The sequence below is a fragment of the Oreochromis niloticus genome, linkage group LG3, assembly GCF_001858045.2.
Source record: "Oreochromis niloticus isolate F11D_XX linkage group LG3, O_niloticus_UMD_NMBU, whole genome shotgun sequence".
In the NCBI taxonomy this organism is placed as follows: domain Eukaryota; kingdom Metazoa; phylum Chordata; class Actinopteri; order Cichliformes; family Cichlidae; genus Oreochromis; species Oreochromis niloticus.
Window position 1 is genome coordinate 57,259,684 of NC_031967.2, and position 16,470 is coordinate 57,276,153.

The 16,470-nt window shown below is 42.8% G+C and overlaps 1 protein-coding gene across 2 annotated transcripts in view; it reads left to right on the forward strand.

Moving 5' to 3' along the window:
* LOC100691491 (GTPase IMAP family member 7) overlaps positions 1–10,702 on the forward strand; it is a 44,009-nt gene extending 33,307 nt beyond the window's left edge. Inside the window, exons 4-5 of one of the 2 annotated variants that reach the window (XM_005462271.2) lie at positions 889–2,061; positions 2,191–5,721. In XM_005462271.2, coding sequence (XP_005462328.1) covers positions 889–2,061; positions 2,191–4,286 — 3,269 coding nt within the window. In that variant the 3' untranslated portion in view covers positions 4,287–5,721. Of the gene's footprint in view, positions 1–888; positions 2,062–2,190; positions 5,722–9,606 lie in introns of those variants that run through there. The other variant, XM_025903300.1, reaches the window with a different exon arrangement.
* The last annotated feature ends 5,768 nt before the right edge of the window (positions 10,703–16,470 follow it).

Sequence of the window (16,470 nt, forward strand, 5' to 3'; positions counted from 1 at the left end):
CGACTCGGTCTTTGATTCTAAATCTCCTTGTTCGGATTAAACAAATGCAAATAAATTTAAATAAAGTTTTCCCCGCCATACTGAACTCCCGCCATACTGAAATTTTCACACACACACACACACACACACACACACACACAGTATAAGCCCAGACACAGGCATGCGCACAGACGCACTGACCCACCACAAGATGGCGTTTTTTAAGCATAAAAAGTAAAAACGTTTTTAATGGCTTACAAATAAAGAATGCTATTTGATATAAAAACTTTATTTTTTAATAATCAAATAATTTATTTTTGGAAAATTAATGAGTTATGAACTATCATAATTTGATGAATATTAGAATTTCATATTTTTATTACTTCCTTTATTACTTCCATGAATAATTTATTGGGGTCATAAATGACTCAGTTTGACATAAGGGGTATAATATCCCTCCTCACTATCTATACTTTTAATATAACTTAATCCAAAACCACAAAATACTTGGTCGCACACCCAGGACTGTGAGATTTGTAATATATTGTGATAAATCAGTACATCAAAGGGATAGCTCAGGTTGTGGTTTGGAGATAAAGTTAGAGAGTTGAGATTGTTTGGAGATTGTTTGGTGAGGAAAAAGGCAAATGATTCACTGTTGCGACTCAAAAAAGGAATAGCCAGAAGAAGAAAAACAAGAGGTTATCAATATACAGAAATTACATTTATAAATTTTTTACATTTGCTGCAAATCCAGAAGGATAAAGGAGATTACATATTAAAACCAAACATAAGAACGTTTATAACTTGTTTGGATCGCCTGCTGAACAATTTGTAAATTTCAGTAAAAGTGTGCTTAGTCATTTTAAATGGAAATTTTACCTATCATTTATTTGTCATTTATTACAGCACACGCAATGAGGATCATGCTGGTCGGAAAGAACGAAGACAAAAAAAGACTGCTGGGAAATATTATCACTGAAAAAAGTAGTCTAACTAAAGACTTTCTGGCAGCCAGTGGTGAATGGAACAGAAACCCAATAACAGTAGTGAAATGTCCAGACTTGTTCAGGCTACGTGTGGAATCTGTGAGACGAGAGCTGAAGAAGTGCGTGAGTCTTTGTCCTCCTGGACCAAATGTCCTGATGTTAGTGAAACCTTCGGACTTCTCTGAAGAGAACAGAAAAACTCTCAAGTTCATCCTGAGTTTGTTTGGTCAAGACGCCTTTAAACATTCAATGGTTGTCTTGACACACAATGAAAAAGTGAATAACACAGTGCAAAGGCTAATCCAAGATTGCAAAGAAAGGGTGCACAGATTTGGTATTGATAAAAAAGATTTAAAAAAAGACAGACAAGAACTGATGGAGAAAACTGAAAAAATCCTGAGTGAGAATAGAGAAGGATATTTAACTTTAAATGAAGAGGCAGAACTTCTGAACCTGGTGTTGTGTGGTACAAAAGGAGTTCAGAAGACCTCAGTAATCAATGCTATTCTGGGACAAAGAAAGTTTGATCCACCTGCCAACACATCAGAATGTGTTAAACATCAGGGAGAGGTGTGTGGACGTTTGGTTTCCCTGGTAGATCTGCCTGCCTTGTATGGAAAACCTCAGAAGGAAGTGATGGAAAAATCACTTAGATGTATCTCCCTCTGTGATCCTGAGGGTGTCCATGCCTTCATCCTGATCCTACCCGTGGGTCCCCTCAGTGATGAAGATAAGGGAGAGTTAGAGACCATACAGAAGACATTCAGCTCTAAAGTTGATGACTTCACCATGATTCTGTTCACTGTGGACTCAGATCCTACAGCTCCAGCTGTTGTGAAGTTTCTAATGGAAGACAAGCAAATCCATGATCTCTGTGAGAGCTGTGGAGGAAGATTTGTTGTTCTCAACATGAAGGACAAGAAAAATGTTTTAAGCAGTGTAGAAAAAATTACTCAGAAAAAAGGCAAATTGTGCAGCTACACAACTGAAACATTTACATATGCACAAATAGAAAAGATCATAGAAAAAGAGAAACAGATCGCTGATTTGGAGGGTGAACTTAACGACCTGAAAACAAAGACTACAGTAAGCTGTAAGTAATGCAAACCTTTTTTTTTTATCATAGAAATCCCCTTATGTTGATGATGTAACCATTTACCTTTTAAATTATACAATTCAAACTATTAGTATTCAAGGTATCTCTTTCCAACTCCTTTAACAGATGATGAAGAGATTAAGAGTCCAGACTGTCTCAGGATTGTGCTGATTGGAAAGACTGGCTGTGGAAAGAGCACTTCAGGAAACACCATTCTCGGAAGAAAAGAGTTTATATCAGAAACATGTTCAACCTCAGTCACAAAATTTTGTCAGAAAGCACACAGTGAAATAGATGGTCGTCCTGTTGTTGTGGTCGACACTCCTGGATTGTTTGACAGCAGTTTGACCTATGAAGAGGTTAATGACGAGATCACAAAATGTATCAGTCTTTTGGCTCCAGGACCACATGTCTTCCTACTGGTTGTACAGATTGGCAGATTCACACCAGAAGAGAAGGCAACACTGGAACTCATCAAAAAGGTATTTGGAAAAAATTCTGAGAAGTTCACCATTGTTCTTTTCACAAGAGGAGATTCACTGGAACACGAGGAAATGACAATAGAAGATTACACACACAAAAAATGTGATCATTCCTTGAAGAAGCTGATCTCTGACTGTGGAGGAAGATACCATGTGTTCAATAATTATAATAAGCAAAGTCACTCACAAGTGAATGAGCTGATAACAAAAATTGACAACATGGTGAAGAAAAATGGAGGTAGCTGCTTCACCAATGTGATGCTGCAAGATGCTGAAGCAGCAATAAAGAAGGAGATGCAGAGGATTCTCAAGGATAAGGAAGAAGAGATGAAGAGACAGCAGGAAAAGCTTCAAAGTACATATGAGGAAAGAATCCAGTCCATGAAAAAAAGAATGGAAGAACAGAAAGCAGAAATTGATCAGGAAATAAAGCTGAGAGACGAACAACTCAAAAAACTGCAGGACAGCATCCGCATTCAGTCTGAAGAGAGGAAGAAAGAACAAGAAATTAGAGACGAAGAAGACAGGAAGAAAACAGAAAAGGAACAACTTCAAAGACAGGAGTGGCAACAAAAAATGCAAGAACTGGAAAAAAGACTAAAATCAGAGTCAGAATCTAGGGAAACAATTTATAGAGATCGTGAAGTGTACAGAGAAAAAATAAGAGTGCAACAAGAAACTTGGGAGAAGGAAAGAAAAGAACTGAAAGAAAAACGTAAACAAGAAGATGAACAGAAAGAAAAGAAAATCAGCGAGCTCCAACAAAATTACAAACAAGAAAAAGAAAAAATTGAACTAGAAAGAAAGGAAAAAGAAGATAAAATGAAAAGAGAACAGGAAGGGAAGCTTAAAGACTTGGAGGAGAACTATCAGAAACAAATTGAGAACATGCAGGAGAAGTTTAAAGAAGAGGCCAGAAAAAAAGCTGAAGAATTCAATGATTTCAAAGAAAAACAGGAGAATGACTTTGCAGCACTGATTTTAAAACACATTGAAGAGGTGAAGAGTCTGAAGGAGCAATATGAGACTGACATGCTGGAAAAGAAGAAGGAATATGGAAGATTAAAGAATCTGTCAGAACACAAAGAAAATAGTCTAAAGGAAGAGATGGATGACCTGCTGGGTAAACATAAAGGGGAAATGGCTGAGTTAATAGTGATACTCCTGACTCAAAAGAAAGAAAACAAGGAAAAACTAAAAAAACTACAGAAATCGTATAGAACAGAGATGGAAAAGTATGAAAAAAAACTTTCAAAAGAGAACCAAGAAGAAGAGAAGGAAAAAATTGGTAAACTACAGAAGAAACAAAAAGAGGAAATCAAAAATTTGAAAGCAAACCTAGGAACTAAAAACAAAGAGGAACAGAGAACACAAAGAAACAGGCTGTCCATCAAACATGAACAAGAAATGTCAGATATGAAACAAAAACTCTTAGACCAACAACAACAAAGAAAGAAGGAAGAATTCTATAACTTACAAAAAGAACATGACAAAAAACTGAAGGGATTCAAAGAAGAGCTTCTAGCTGAAAGTGAAACAAATCAGAGAGAAAAAATGGATGCACTATACACCAAACACGAAAAGGAAATGGATGAATTGAAAAAGGAATGTGGGATGCAAGATGAAGACAGTATCAGAGAAGAAATGGATGAAATGCAGAAAAAACATTATAAAGAGATGAGTGAGTTGAAAGAAAAACTTTGGACTTCAGAGGAGAAACAGTCCTGCTTCGTCTCATAAATAAAACTGCTAAGTCAAAAAAGAGAGCTATTTTAAGCCTGGAAGAATGCAACACATAACAAAACTTAAACCCATGAATTGTTTTCTTTGTCTTTTTTACAATCTCTTGTAACATCAGGTAATATCACTGTCATAGATACAACATGGCCAACTTTCAATCTGTCCTAAAGAGGGAAGATAAGTTTAGACAAGTCCTAATTTGAAATTAAATAATTTCACTAAGTAAAACTTACATGGTCTGTTGGTACAATTAACTGCACAGAGTCATATTATTTTATTTTAATAATATTTTATTTAAAATGTTCAAAAAAGGCACCAACACCACAAATACAGTCAACAGCTGCAAGTTGTCTAAGTTAAAGCCTAACAGTTGTCAGTTTTCTTAGCATATGAATGCCATATAACATATAATTATCAAGTATGGGTTAATACCATTTGAACAGGAGGGTTACATAATGATCCCACCCCTACAATGGCACAGTTGTTGCATCTTTTGTATCAGGCTGTTTATTTCTGTTAATCTGGACATCTTAACAGAATTCTGTGGGAACTGGTTCAGTATTGGAACTGCGCAAAGAACGTGCTGTGTACACCTATGTTGTTTGTTATGTTTATTTCCATTACACTAAATGTTATTGTGTAGTATTGTAAGTGTACATTTATTGATGCTCTACTTTCAAGAATTCCCGTCCAGTCCCCCTTATTACCTTCATATGTACAAACAGTGCTGTCTTACCTTTAGTTCCTTAAGGACCATGTTTTATGCTTTGCCTTTTGGATTTCATGTTTTGAGACCAAAGATAGACCCAGAAAACATTATGTACACTGTAAATGATACTGTTTATTGTGAAAGAGATTGAAATCCCCTGGCTCATTTCCATCCAAAAGTGAAATAAAAGGACTTAACATCCATCCTTTTTATGGGTAAAGTGACACAGAGTGTTAAAACAGTCTATCTATATGTAATTCTGCTAATAGTAAATATTTTTTAATTCTAATTTAAAACTCAAATATAAATGCAATTTATATGATCAATGAGAAATGTATTTTGAGTAATGGAAATTATTGGAATGCCTACATTTGTGTGCATTAGGATAAGGGGAGAGAGGGCTTAAGTGGCCAGTGACTGCATTGTCATGACAAATGATCCTATTTATCATACCTAACCATTTTGTGGACTTTTATTTTCTTGGCTTTTTAAATAACATTTTAAAAAATGTGAGGCTGGCTGCAGGAATGTGGAAGATAAGAAATGTGACTGAATAAGAGAAATTATACTAATTTTTTGTGACTGAATGAACACAGAATCATAGTTTATATGTGACTTTGCCAGCAGTTAATCATGAATAATTCTAATCAAAATACAATCAAGTATAGGTTTAACCAACATAATGAATAAGAAAATATAACCTGAGTAATAAAATGATTTTAATAACACGCCTCTCACTGAAATTCTTCATGAAGTTGTTTGTGCTAAAGATGATTGTGCTTGGAGGCTGCGTGGGAGAAGGATGGGAAGACACTAATCTTATAGAATGTCTGACTTTAACATATACGATTTAAAAAGATGGAAGATGTTGTAATTGAAATACAGAGTTATGAAGAGAAAAAAGTATTCATGAGTTAAAAAGAGATCAAATTGGAATCACAAAGAGTTATGATTCTCATGTGAGATTGAGTTAATAAATCATATTGAAGTAAAATGTGTAAACTGAATGAAACATGAAGGAAAGTATATTAATATGTTATTGAATATATTTATATGGATGTTATGGAGTTAATGAAACTCATGTTAAAGTACAACATAGAACATAGAAAAGAAGAAAATGTAACCATTGAAATGAAGTGGCTTCGAAGTTTGAACTTCAAATCATTTATGTGAAAGATCAATAAAAGATAAAAAAAAAAAAAAAGCTACAGGGTGTGACTTAAAATGGGTGTTACAGACTGGAAATAGGAATGCTGTGGACTCAAGAGCAGACTCAATTGCTCGAACTATGTACAATTATACACAATACATTTATACAATTATACACAATTATTGTACATTTTATTGAAGGGAAAATCAACTTAAGCAGCGCCGATGGTGGTGCTGGACAGATGGAACGGCTCCATCTCATTCTCTAGTAACCGAGAGAGGCTTCAAAGGGTGACAAACCTGTCGCTCAGGATGTAAGAGAATTATGGGCGTATTCCACCCAAGGTAATTGAGTGGACCAGATAGCGGGATTCTGTGAAGTTATGCAGCGGAGAGTGGATTCTAATTCCTGGTTCAACCGTTCATTTTGACCATTGAACTGAAGATGAAAGCCGAAACTAAGTTTTATTTTGGCACCTAGGGCCAAACAGAAGGTTCTCCACATTTGGGAAGTGAATTGGGGCCCTCTGTTACAAACAAATTCTGAGGCTATGCCATGAAGTTGGAACGCATGGTCGGTAAGAATTTGGGTAGTCTCAGTAGTTGTTGGTAACTTTTCTAGGGCAATGAAATGGGCCGCTTTGGAGAACCGATCGATTATAGAAAGGATTACTGTCTTCCCAGAGTAAGCTGGGATGCTGGTGACAAAATCCAAAGCAATGTGAGACCAGGGTCTATGTGGGGTGCTCGGCGGGTGAAGTAAGCCAGGTGGGTGCCAATTGAATTCCACCAGAAATACCTCTTTATTAATTCTGTAGTTCTACTCACTCCCGGGTGGCAAGTAAACCTCGCTGTGTGGATCCAGTGGATTACAGCCAACCGCGGGAGCGAATGAGGAGGGCCACAAGTAATTCCCGGATGTACTTCTCCATAGCCTCCCTCTCAGGATGAGACAGGTTATAGAGGCAGCTGGTGGGCAACGGAGCACCAGGAAGGAGGTCAATGGTGCAATGATAACTCTCCTGAGTTTCTCTGATACACCGGCTACAAAGCCGGTATCAGCCGGTGTATCAGAGAAACTCAGGAGAGTTTTCTCCAAGCACGACATCCCAGTGTACTTCAGACCCAGCAACACACTCAGACACAAACTGGTTCACCCGAAAGACAAAACTCCAAAACACAGACTGAACAACGTGGTGTATGCGGTACAGTGCAGCGAGGAATGCCCGGACCTCTACATTGGAGAGACCAAACAGCCACTTCACAAGCGCATGGCACAACATAGAAGAGCCACCTCCACAGGACAAGACTCAGCAGTCCATCTGCATCTTAAGGATAAAGGTCACTCTTTCGAGGATGCCAATGTTCACATATTGGACAGAGAGGACAGATGGTTTGAAAGAGGAGTGAAAGAGGCCATCTATGTCCACTGTGAGCGACCATCTTTGAACAGAGGCGGTGGTTTACGACACCAACTGTCTGCCATCTATAATCCAGTTTTGAGTTCCCTCCCCAGATGCCTTAACGCCCACTCACATCCTGGGCCATCTGACCTCAGGAATTCACATGACAAGGTGGGGCCAGGTTTCACAATGGGCTCACCCGAAACCCTGGCTGATTAGGTCCCACACCCGCTTTCACACCTTGGCGCATGTGATTAGAGGATCACCAGGGGGTCCTTTGTCCCTCCTTGGGGGGATACTCCCACTGGGTTTAAATCTGGGACTCTCGGCCATTTGACCTTAGAACTGAAGAAGCTTCTCGGATGAGAGGTGAAACGTCTTCAAGCAACTTAAAGAAGTCCAGACGCTTTTCTTTGCAAACTCCTTTGACCAAAACAAACTCCAACTTCCCACTCTCTTCCCTGTCCAATCAATGTGTGGATTTGCTTTTGCAACCACGGGAAACCGAGGATTACTGGCACGTCGAGGTAAGAAGTGGTAAAAAGGGATATATTTTCCTGATGATTGCCTGACGTGGCTAATTTGACAGGAGCGGTCTGGTGAGTAATCATGGCGAATACCTCATTATTTAAAGCAGTGTCTGGAATGGGAGGCTAGAGCTGAGTGAGAGGCAGATTCAATGATTTAGCTACCTCAGTGTGCATTAAATTTTGCTCTGCTTCAGAATCCATGAGAGCATGAAATGAATGAGCCTTAGCACTAGTTGTCAAGAAAAGGGTCAGCAAAAGAATGGGTTTATCTGCTTTAAAAATACAGCCCACATGTAACCCCGAACATACCGGTGGCCGAATCGGGCGCTTCCTGCTCAGTAAAAACACTCTCCAGCTCGAAAACGCTGTTCCCGGCCGCCATTCATCGGTTTAAGATGGGCTTTATGTCCTCCAAAAACTGCTCACACTGTCAAGCCTATACACCGGACAATTACATGCATGCTCTTTGGTTCTGTCCAGCAGTTCAGAAGATTTGCCGAGATATGTGAAGACTTATCAACGTGTCTGACATGTAACATTCCAACTTCCCCTATAGAATGCTTGTTAGTCAACTTACATTATGTGACTACAGAAAAGAATATAACCCATATGGTTTTCACTGCCCTATGCATTGCCAAGAAAACAGTCCTCATGAACTGGAAAAATAAAAATAATCTTAATTTTAACCAATATAGAAATTATCTAATAGATCACATTAGTCTTGATACAGCCTCCTTGCCCTGGTGGGTTCCAGAATCTCGGGGTGCCTACTGGAGTCAGCAGGGGAACTGGCCCCTTCCTTCCCTCCCCATCCCCAGCTGCCTCGCTCTTCCTGCTCCACCACAATCACCAACACATGCAAGGCCTTGGGGTGCAGGTGTCACCAGGATTGTGTGTACAGTGTCTATTTATGTCTGTCTCCACGTTAGGTGAGCACTGACAATTTGCATATGTGTCCATGGATGTTCAGATCTGTGTGTGCCTGTTTGTATGTGTCTATATGTCAGGTCGGGTATTAGACCCCACCTCTCTAGGGACATCTCAGGCCCTCCAAGGTATGGAGGCCTATCTCCCCTCACGACTCCCCCTGCTGGTGGCAGACACCCTCAGACATCAATCAGTGATTCTTGAGATTAGGGACAAAACATGTCTGCTAGATAAAACCCAATTTTGGGGTTAAAAATATGCATAGAAATGTTAACCCAACTTACTAAAAGACAAACCAAAGCAATGTTTATACAACAAAAGTATGATTTTGCATTTGTTATACATATATATTTTTATTTTAAATGGTACAATCCATTAAGAGTACCTTAAAAATCCATTGTCCAGAAGCAGGTGTGATAATATTAAAATACAGAAAAAAAATTAAAAGTAATGTAAAATTAAATATCATGACTCGTCACTAAGTATTTAAGTCAATACCTTATATAATATCAAAATATGCAATTGAAAATTTATTTTTACATATTGTAGCAGGCCAGGGCTGTTCGGGGATTTGTTGTTGACATTTATGTTCTGTTTTGCAGTTCTGTTTGTTACTGGCGGCAAAGATGTCCACATTCTCGTCCAAGAGGCACCTCAACCGCTGGCGCTGATCAACGTTGAAACCTACGCTGCTGCGCTGCCACAGGTCACCAACAGCCTCAGTTGTCTCGGTCGAGGGAGATTTGTTGGGCTGAGAGGCCGGGGCTGAGGTGAGTGGAGATGACCCGGAGCCACCGGCGCCCGAAATCTGCTGAGCGGCAGCTGCCCGACGCCTGTCTCGTCTAACTCTGGTCCCCTCCGCTCCCTGCTTTTGACCGCACTGGAGGGCAAGAGTCTCTGTGCCAAGAGTGATAGCCCGCTTTGCAGTGTCGACGCAGGCCCCCCAGCAGGTCAGCAGATCAAGACCGATGATGCACTGGTCTTGAATGTCAGCAAGCCAGAAGTCGTGCACCAGCTCCAGATCCTTCACTCGGATCTGCAACGGTTTCTTCCCCCACATATCAGTTCTCTCCCCCGTCACTGTCATCAGCTGGGTGTCGGTGGGCGACCAACCCTTCACCAACGACCCGGACGTTCCAGGGAGCACGCCAGATCGTATTAGGGAAATGGTAGTCCCCGTGTCCACCAGGGCCCGGCATGGCTGGTCCTCAACACAGCAGCTCAGGTAGAGTCCCTTGAGGTGCCCAACCCGGCCCACCACCGTGCATCGTCCTTGAAGGGGGACAGGAAGCTGGGGTGGTGGTCCCCTCACTACACCGCTCCCACCCCGTTTCCCTGAGGCTGCGTAGTTCTGGCCGTCGGGGCAGGTGCTGGGCAGTCACGCGCCACGTGGCCAGGCTCATCGCACCGGTAACAGCGGTCGGTGGGACGACGAGGACGCCTCCGGGGCACCAAGGGCTGCAGCTGGCATATCTCTGCGACCGCCCCCTCCCCGTCACAGTCTGCGGCTCTGATTTGGGGGTAGTTTGGGGGGGGCACCTGCTGGTTAGGTAGCGAGGCGAGCACCAGCTCGGCCCTTTCAGCCTCAAGGAGCGCCTCACGGAGAGTCTGAGGCATGGCCAGGCGGACGTGTTGGCGCAGTCGCTCTGGAAAAAGTCCTCGCAGGAAAGCATGCAGGCTAAGCTCCTCACGGGCTGCTGCTGGGAACTCTGGGTAGCCACGACGAGCATACAGCAACACATCCGCTGCAAAGGTGCCCAGGCTCTCCCCCGGCCTACGGCTCCGGTTGGTCAGCTGCTCCCTGCTCTGATCAGTGGAGTGCTGCTGCCCAAATCGCCTCTCGAGTGCTATGGTGAGGGCCTGGAGCTCATGCTGCTCTGACCCGGCTAGGTCAAGGAGTACCTGCAGTGCATCTCCTTCCAATGCTAGCGCTAGGTGTGTAGCAGCCTCTTCGTCGCTCCAGCCATTATGTCTCGCGGCTAGCCATACTTGTGAAAGGTAGGGCTCTAGCGGGGTTAGCCCGTTATATTTCAGTACCTTAGCTGGCGTTGCAGGCATCACTGCTCGCTGTCGGGGGCCCGGTGTGTCGGCCGACAGAGGCAGCCCATCAAGCATTGCCCTAGCGTCGGTCGCGGCGGGCCGCCGCCGCGGTGTGCTCGCACCATCGGGACCCGTCGGGGGACTTACATGGCCACTCACATCCTCTCTCTTCAATCGCCAGCTTCCCAAGCGGGTAATGTTCTCCTCGATAGCTTGCTCTAGTACAGTGGCCCTGAGAGGCCAAACGGACTGCAACTTCAGAAAACACTTGCAAAAAGAAAAACGCTGCAAAAAGAAAAATGCTGCAAAAAGAAAAACGCTGCAAAAAGAATAACACTTGCAAAAAGAAAAATGCTGCAAAAAGAAAAACACTTGCAAAAAGGAAAATGCTGCAAAAAGAAAAATGCTGCAAAAAGAAAAACACTTGCAAAAAGAAAAATGCTGCAAAAAGAAAAACACTTGCCAAAAGAAAAATGCTGCAAAAAGAAAAATGCTGCAAAAAGAAAAACACTTGCAAATGGACTGAAGTTGCAGTCCATTTGGCATCTCAGGGCCACCGTACTCTAGCCTCCGAATGTCTCTCTCCATTATGGCGAGGGTGAGCAATCCCATTTCTGACACCAATGTGGCGAGCTCAGACAAGGAGGAGACAGAGGTTTCGTTCGGTCTTGCTTTCGGCGAGATAGCCAGGAAGCACAGCCGTTTATTTTTAACTGCCAGAGGAACACTAACGCTAGCCAACTGCTCAGCACGGCAAAAGCAGAGCAACGGACTGCAACTTCAGAAAACATGCTACCGTGCTGACAGAGTCATCGTCGCGGGAGGTAAGACCCGCGGGGGAGGACTTTGTGTTTACATCAATGATGCCTGGTGTCGCGATGCTGTTGCGGTCTGCAAACACTGCTCACCAGTGCTGGAGTTTATGGTTATTAAGTGCCGGCCATTCTATCTACCGAGGGAATATACAGCCATACTACTGTGCGCTGTGTACATCCCTCCCTCCTCCAATGTCAACAACAGGAATGAGGCACTGAATGAACTGTACCAGCACATCAGTGAGCAGCAGACAGCCCATCCTGATGCTTTTCTCATCCTGGCTGGGGATTTCAATCATGCAGACTTAAAGTGCGTGTTTCCAAAAATACAACAACACATAGACTTTCCAACAAGGGGAAATAACACACTGGACTTTGTTTACACCACCCAGAGAGGAGCTTACAAAGCTTTTCCCCTCCCCTACCTCGGCGCCTCAGACCATATCACTGTCATGCTAATGCCTGCTTACAGACCGCTCGTTAAAGTCACCAAACCGGTTCGGAAGCGGATACAAGTGTGGCCAGAAGGGTCTTCAGAGGCTTTACAGGACTGTTTTAACACCACAGACTGGAACATGTTTAAGCAGGCTGCCACCTATAACAACACCACTGACCTCCAGGAGTACGCAGAGACTGTTACTGCCTACATCAACAAGTGTATTGAGGATGTAACAGTCACGAAAACCATAACTGTCCGGGCCAATCAAAAACCATGGATGACAGGAGAGGTCTACAGGCTGCTGAAAGCTCGAAATGTTGCCTTCAGAGATGGAGACGAGGCGAGCCTGAGGACAGCTTGGGCCAACCTTTCCCGTGGCATCAGAGAGGCTAAGAGACAGTACTCCAGGAAAATATCTCATCACTTCAAAGACAGCAGAGACTCACGGAGCCTGTGGCGGGGCATTCAGACCATCACAGATTACAAGCCCCCACCACAGACCTGTGATAGCACTATCCCCCTGCTGAACGAGCTGAACACTTTCTTTGCTCGCTTTGAAGTCCAAAACAGCACCACTGCACAGAAGACCCCACCCCCTCCTGGTGACCAGGTGATGACTCTGTCCCCGGATAGCGTGAGGAGATCCCTCAGCAGGATCAATGCACGTAAAGCTCCGGGTCCTGACAACATTCCTGGTCGTGTACTGAGAGACTGTGCAGTGGAACTCACTGATGTCTTCACAGACATCTTCAATATATCACTTATCCAGGCTGTCGTCCCCACATGTTTTAAAGCCACCACAATCATTCCGGTTCCAAAAAAGTCATCTCCCTCCTGCTTTAATGACTACCGTCCTGTTGCACTTACTCCCATCCTGATGAAGTGCTTCGAACGACTAGTCATGCAACACATCAAGACTGTCCTGCCCCCCTCCCTGGATCCCTTCCAGTTTGCGTATCGGCCCAACCGCTCAACCGATGATGCCATCTCCACTGCACTCCACTCAGCACTCACACACCTGGACAAAAAAGACTCATATGTTCGAATGCTGTTCATAGATTTCAGTTCAGCATTCAACACTATAATCCCCCAACAGCTCACTCAAAAACTGGTCCAGTTGGGGCTCAACACCTCTCTGTGCAACTGGTTGTTGGATTTCCTCACCGGAAGACCTCAAGCAGTACGGGTCGGCAGTAATACATCCAGCACCATCATTTTAAACACGGGGGCCCCGCAGGGATGTGTGCTGAGCCCCCTCCTCTTCACTCTGCTGACCCATGACTGCACTCCATCATACAGCTCCAACCTCTTCATCAAGTTTGCGGACGACACAACGGTGGTGGGTCTCATTAGCAACAGGGATGAGATCGACTACAGAAGTGAGGTGAGTCGCCTGGCCACGTGGTGTGTTGACAACAATCTCTCTCTGAATGTGGAGAAGACGAAGGAGATTGTTGTGGACTTCAGGAGAATGCACACCCAACATGCTCCTCTGACCATTGACGGAGCGTCTGTGGAGAGAGTGAGCAGCACCAAGTTCTTGGGTGTGCACATCACAGAGGATCTCTCCTGGACGTACAACACCACAGCACTGGCCAAGAAATCACAGCAGCGTCTCTTCTTTCTCCGCAAACTAAGAAGAGCAGGAGCACCAGCCCCCATCATGTACACTTTCTACAGAGGCACCATCGAGAGCATCCTGTCAAGCTGCATCACTGTGTGGTTTGGAGCCTGCAATGCGTCCTGTCATAGAACCCTCCAACGCATAGTGAGAGCTGCAGAGACGATCATTGGTGTCTCTCTCCCCTCCCTCCAGGACATTTACAGCACCCGTCTCACTAAAAAAGCCCTTTGCATAGCGGCTGATCCCACGCACCCAATGCAAAGCTTCTTCAAGCTGCTGCCGTCAGGGAGGAGACTGCGGAGTCTCCAGGCCAGGACCAGCAGACTGAAGGACAGCTTCATCCATCAGGCTGTCAGGAAGCTTAACTCCCTCCCGATTCTGCCCCCTCTCCCCTCTCTCCTCCACGGTCTCACTGAACTCTGTCACACACACACACACACACACTCTCTGACTCACTCACTGGCCTGCACCAGTTATTAGTCACTTTGTGGAGCATTGGACTGCCATTACCTCATAAGACTTTGTTGTTACACTATTTCCTACCGTACATTACTAAATCTCCATTTGCACTATTTGCCTATTTGCACTACTTTGCCTGGTTTACACTCAATGTCATTTACCCTTACTTGTATATTGTATATTGTATAGCTTTTTTTGTTATACGTAAAATTGTATTGTATTTATTTAAAATTTTTACTTTTTAATTATTTTACTTGCATTTTTTAATCACTCTCTTATATTTAAATGTTCATTTGTTATTTCATCTAGGGTTTGAGAGTAACGGAATTTCTATTCTCTGTATGTCCTGTACATGTGGCAGAATTGACAAATAAAGCTGACTTTGACTTTGACAACAACAACAACACACAAAATGGCGCTCTCTCACCCGGAAACACACAGTCGCAGAGAGAGCGTCACCTGTAACCATGGCAACATAAACAAACAGAACTGCAAAACAGAACATAAATGTCAACAACAAATCCCCGAACAGCCCTGGCCCGCTACAATATTTTTAAGTGATTAAAATTGTGTCCAGAGTTTTTGTCAACACCATCAGATTTTTTTTAAAGTACAAAAAAATCAACACGTTCTCACTCCCAACTCGTCATATGTGTGACGCATGGTCAGGCTCCCTCTGCTTCACTTATCGACGCGCAGGGTACCCCCCTGGTGTCGAGAATTGACGTGCAGGGTCCTCTCATTGAATACTATACTGATCCCTAATCGTTGTTTATTGACGACAAGAGATTTCCGCGGAAGAGCCTGTTGTTCGTATATTTATACATTTCCGAAATCACATTGTAGTGACATGTACTGAACACAATATATTATATAATGTAAACAACTACCTGAGAAACATCAGATACAGCAGATAAATTAATTATAGGCCATTACTTTTGTATCGTTTATTGCATTTATGGAGGGAGAGGTGTATGCTGGGTAATGGCACAGCTAGCGACCGGGTGACCCGCTTGTTATTACGTGTTTTACCATCTTTATGGTGCTAGCTTAAAGTTACGGTGTAAACGTTAGCTTATATTGTAGTAAAGCTGTTACTGTTTAAATGATGTTAGCACAGAAATATTAGCTTCTGTCATGACTGATGAAGTTACTAGTTAATAAAGTTTCCAGTAAAGTGATTAATCGCAGCCACAGATTGACAGTAAATATCTCGATTAGCTTCAATGCATCTGTAATAAATATGTGCAAGTTTCAGTGCTTCGTTTAAACTGTATGATACTTATACTGACCCAGGGTCAGTGTAAAATACAATCCTAGCTGTGTGAACAAAGCCTGTTTCCTTTAATCCTGCATGACAAACCTCAGGATGCAGGTTATTATTACTCTTTCCTGCTGGCACACCTGTCACACCTGAGAGTCAGCTAGAAACTTACAGTGACGTGGACATCATGCAAAGACTGCCAGACTCTGTGTAAGTGTGACATGAATGTAAATGTGTGAGCTGACATAGAGGACAGCTACATGTAGTCTGAAAAATCTTTGTTGTCAAGTTTGCAGGTTCATCAGCACGATGTAAACATCTGTGCTGTGTCTGCTCTGTAAGTAGAATCTCTGTGTTTGTTTGAATTCTTGTACTTTGTACCATAGTATTGTGAACCACTGTAGCCTTTACTATTTGTCTCCTTCATCTCTTTGAGTGTAATAAGTCAAGGTGAGGGATATACTAATATTCATGCAGCAACATGAAATACTAACTCATTTCAAACATCTTAAACCTAGAACAAAAAGTAACAGATAAGCTGGAATGCACCTCACTGCCAATCTCTGAAAATGTAGAAAGTAAAGCACAAAGAAGTGGTCAGAAAAAAAATTCCTAAATATCGCAGCAGTACCTGAAAATTCCACATAAGTGTAAGTGTAATAATGGAGTAGTTAAGTTTTGTTTTGTTTTTTCAACCTGAGTGTCATTTCTCTTTAGTTCTGATCTCACTGCTGAGCTGCACAACAAACCAAGGTCAGTAACCTTCTTCTGTCACAGTTTAAACCTGAGAAATGCTCACTGATATGACCTGATTGGGTTCATGGT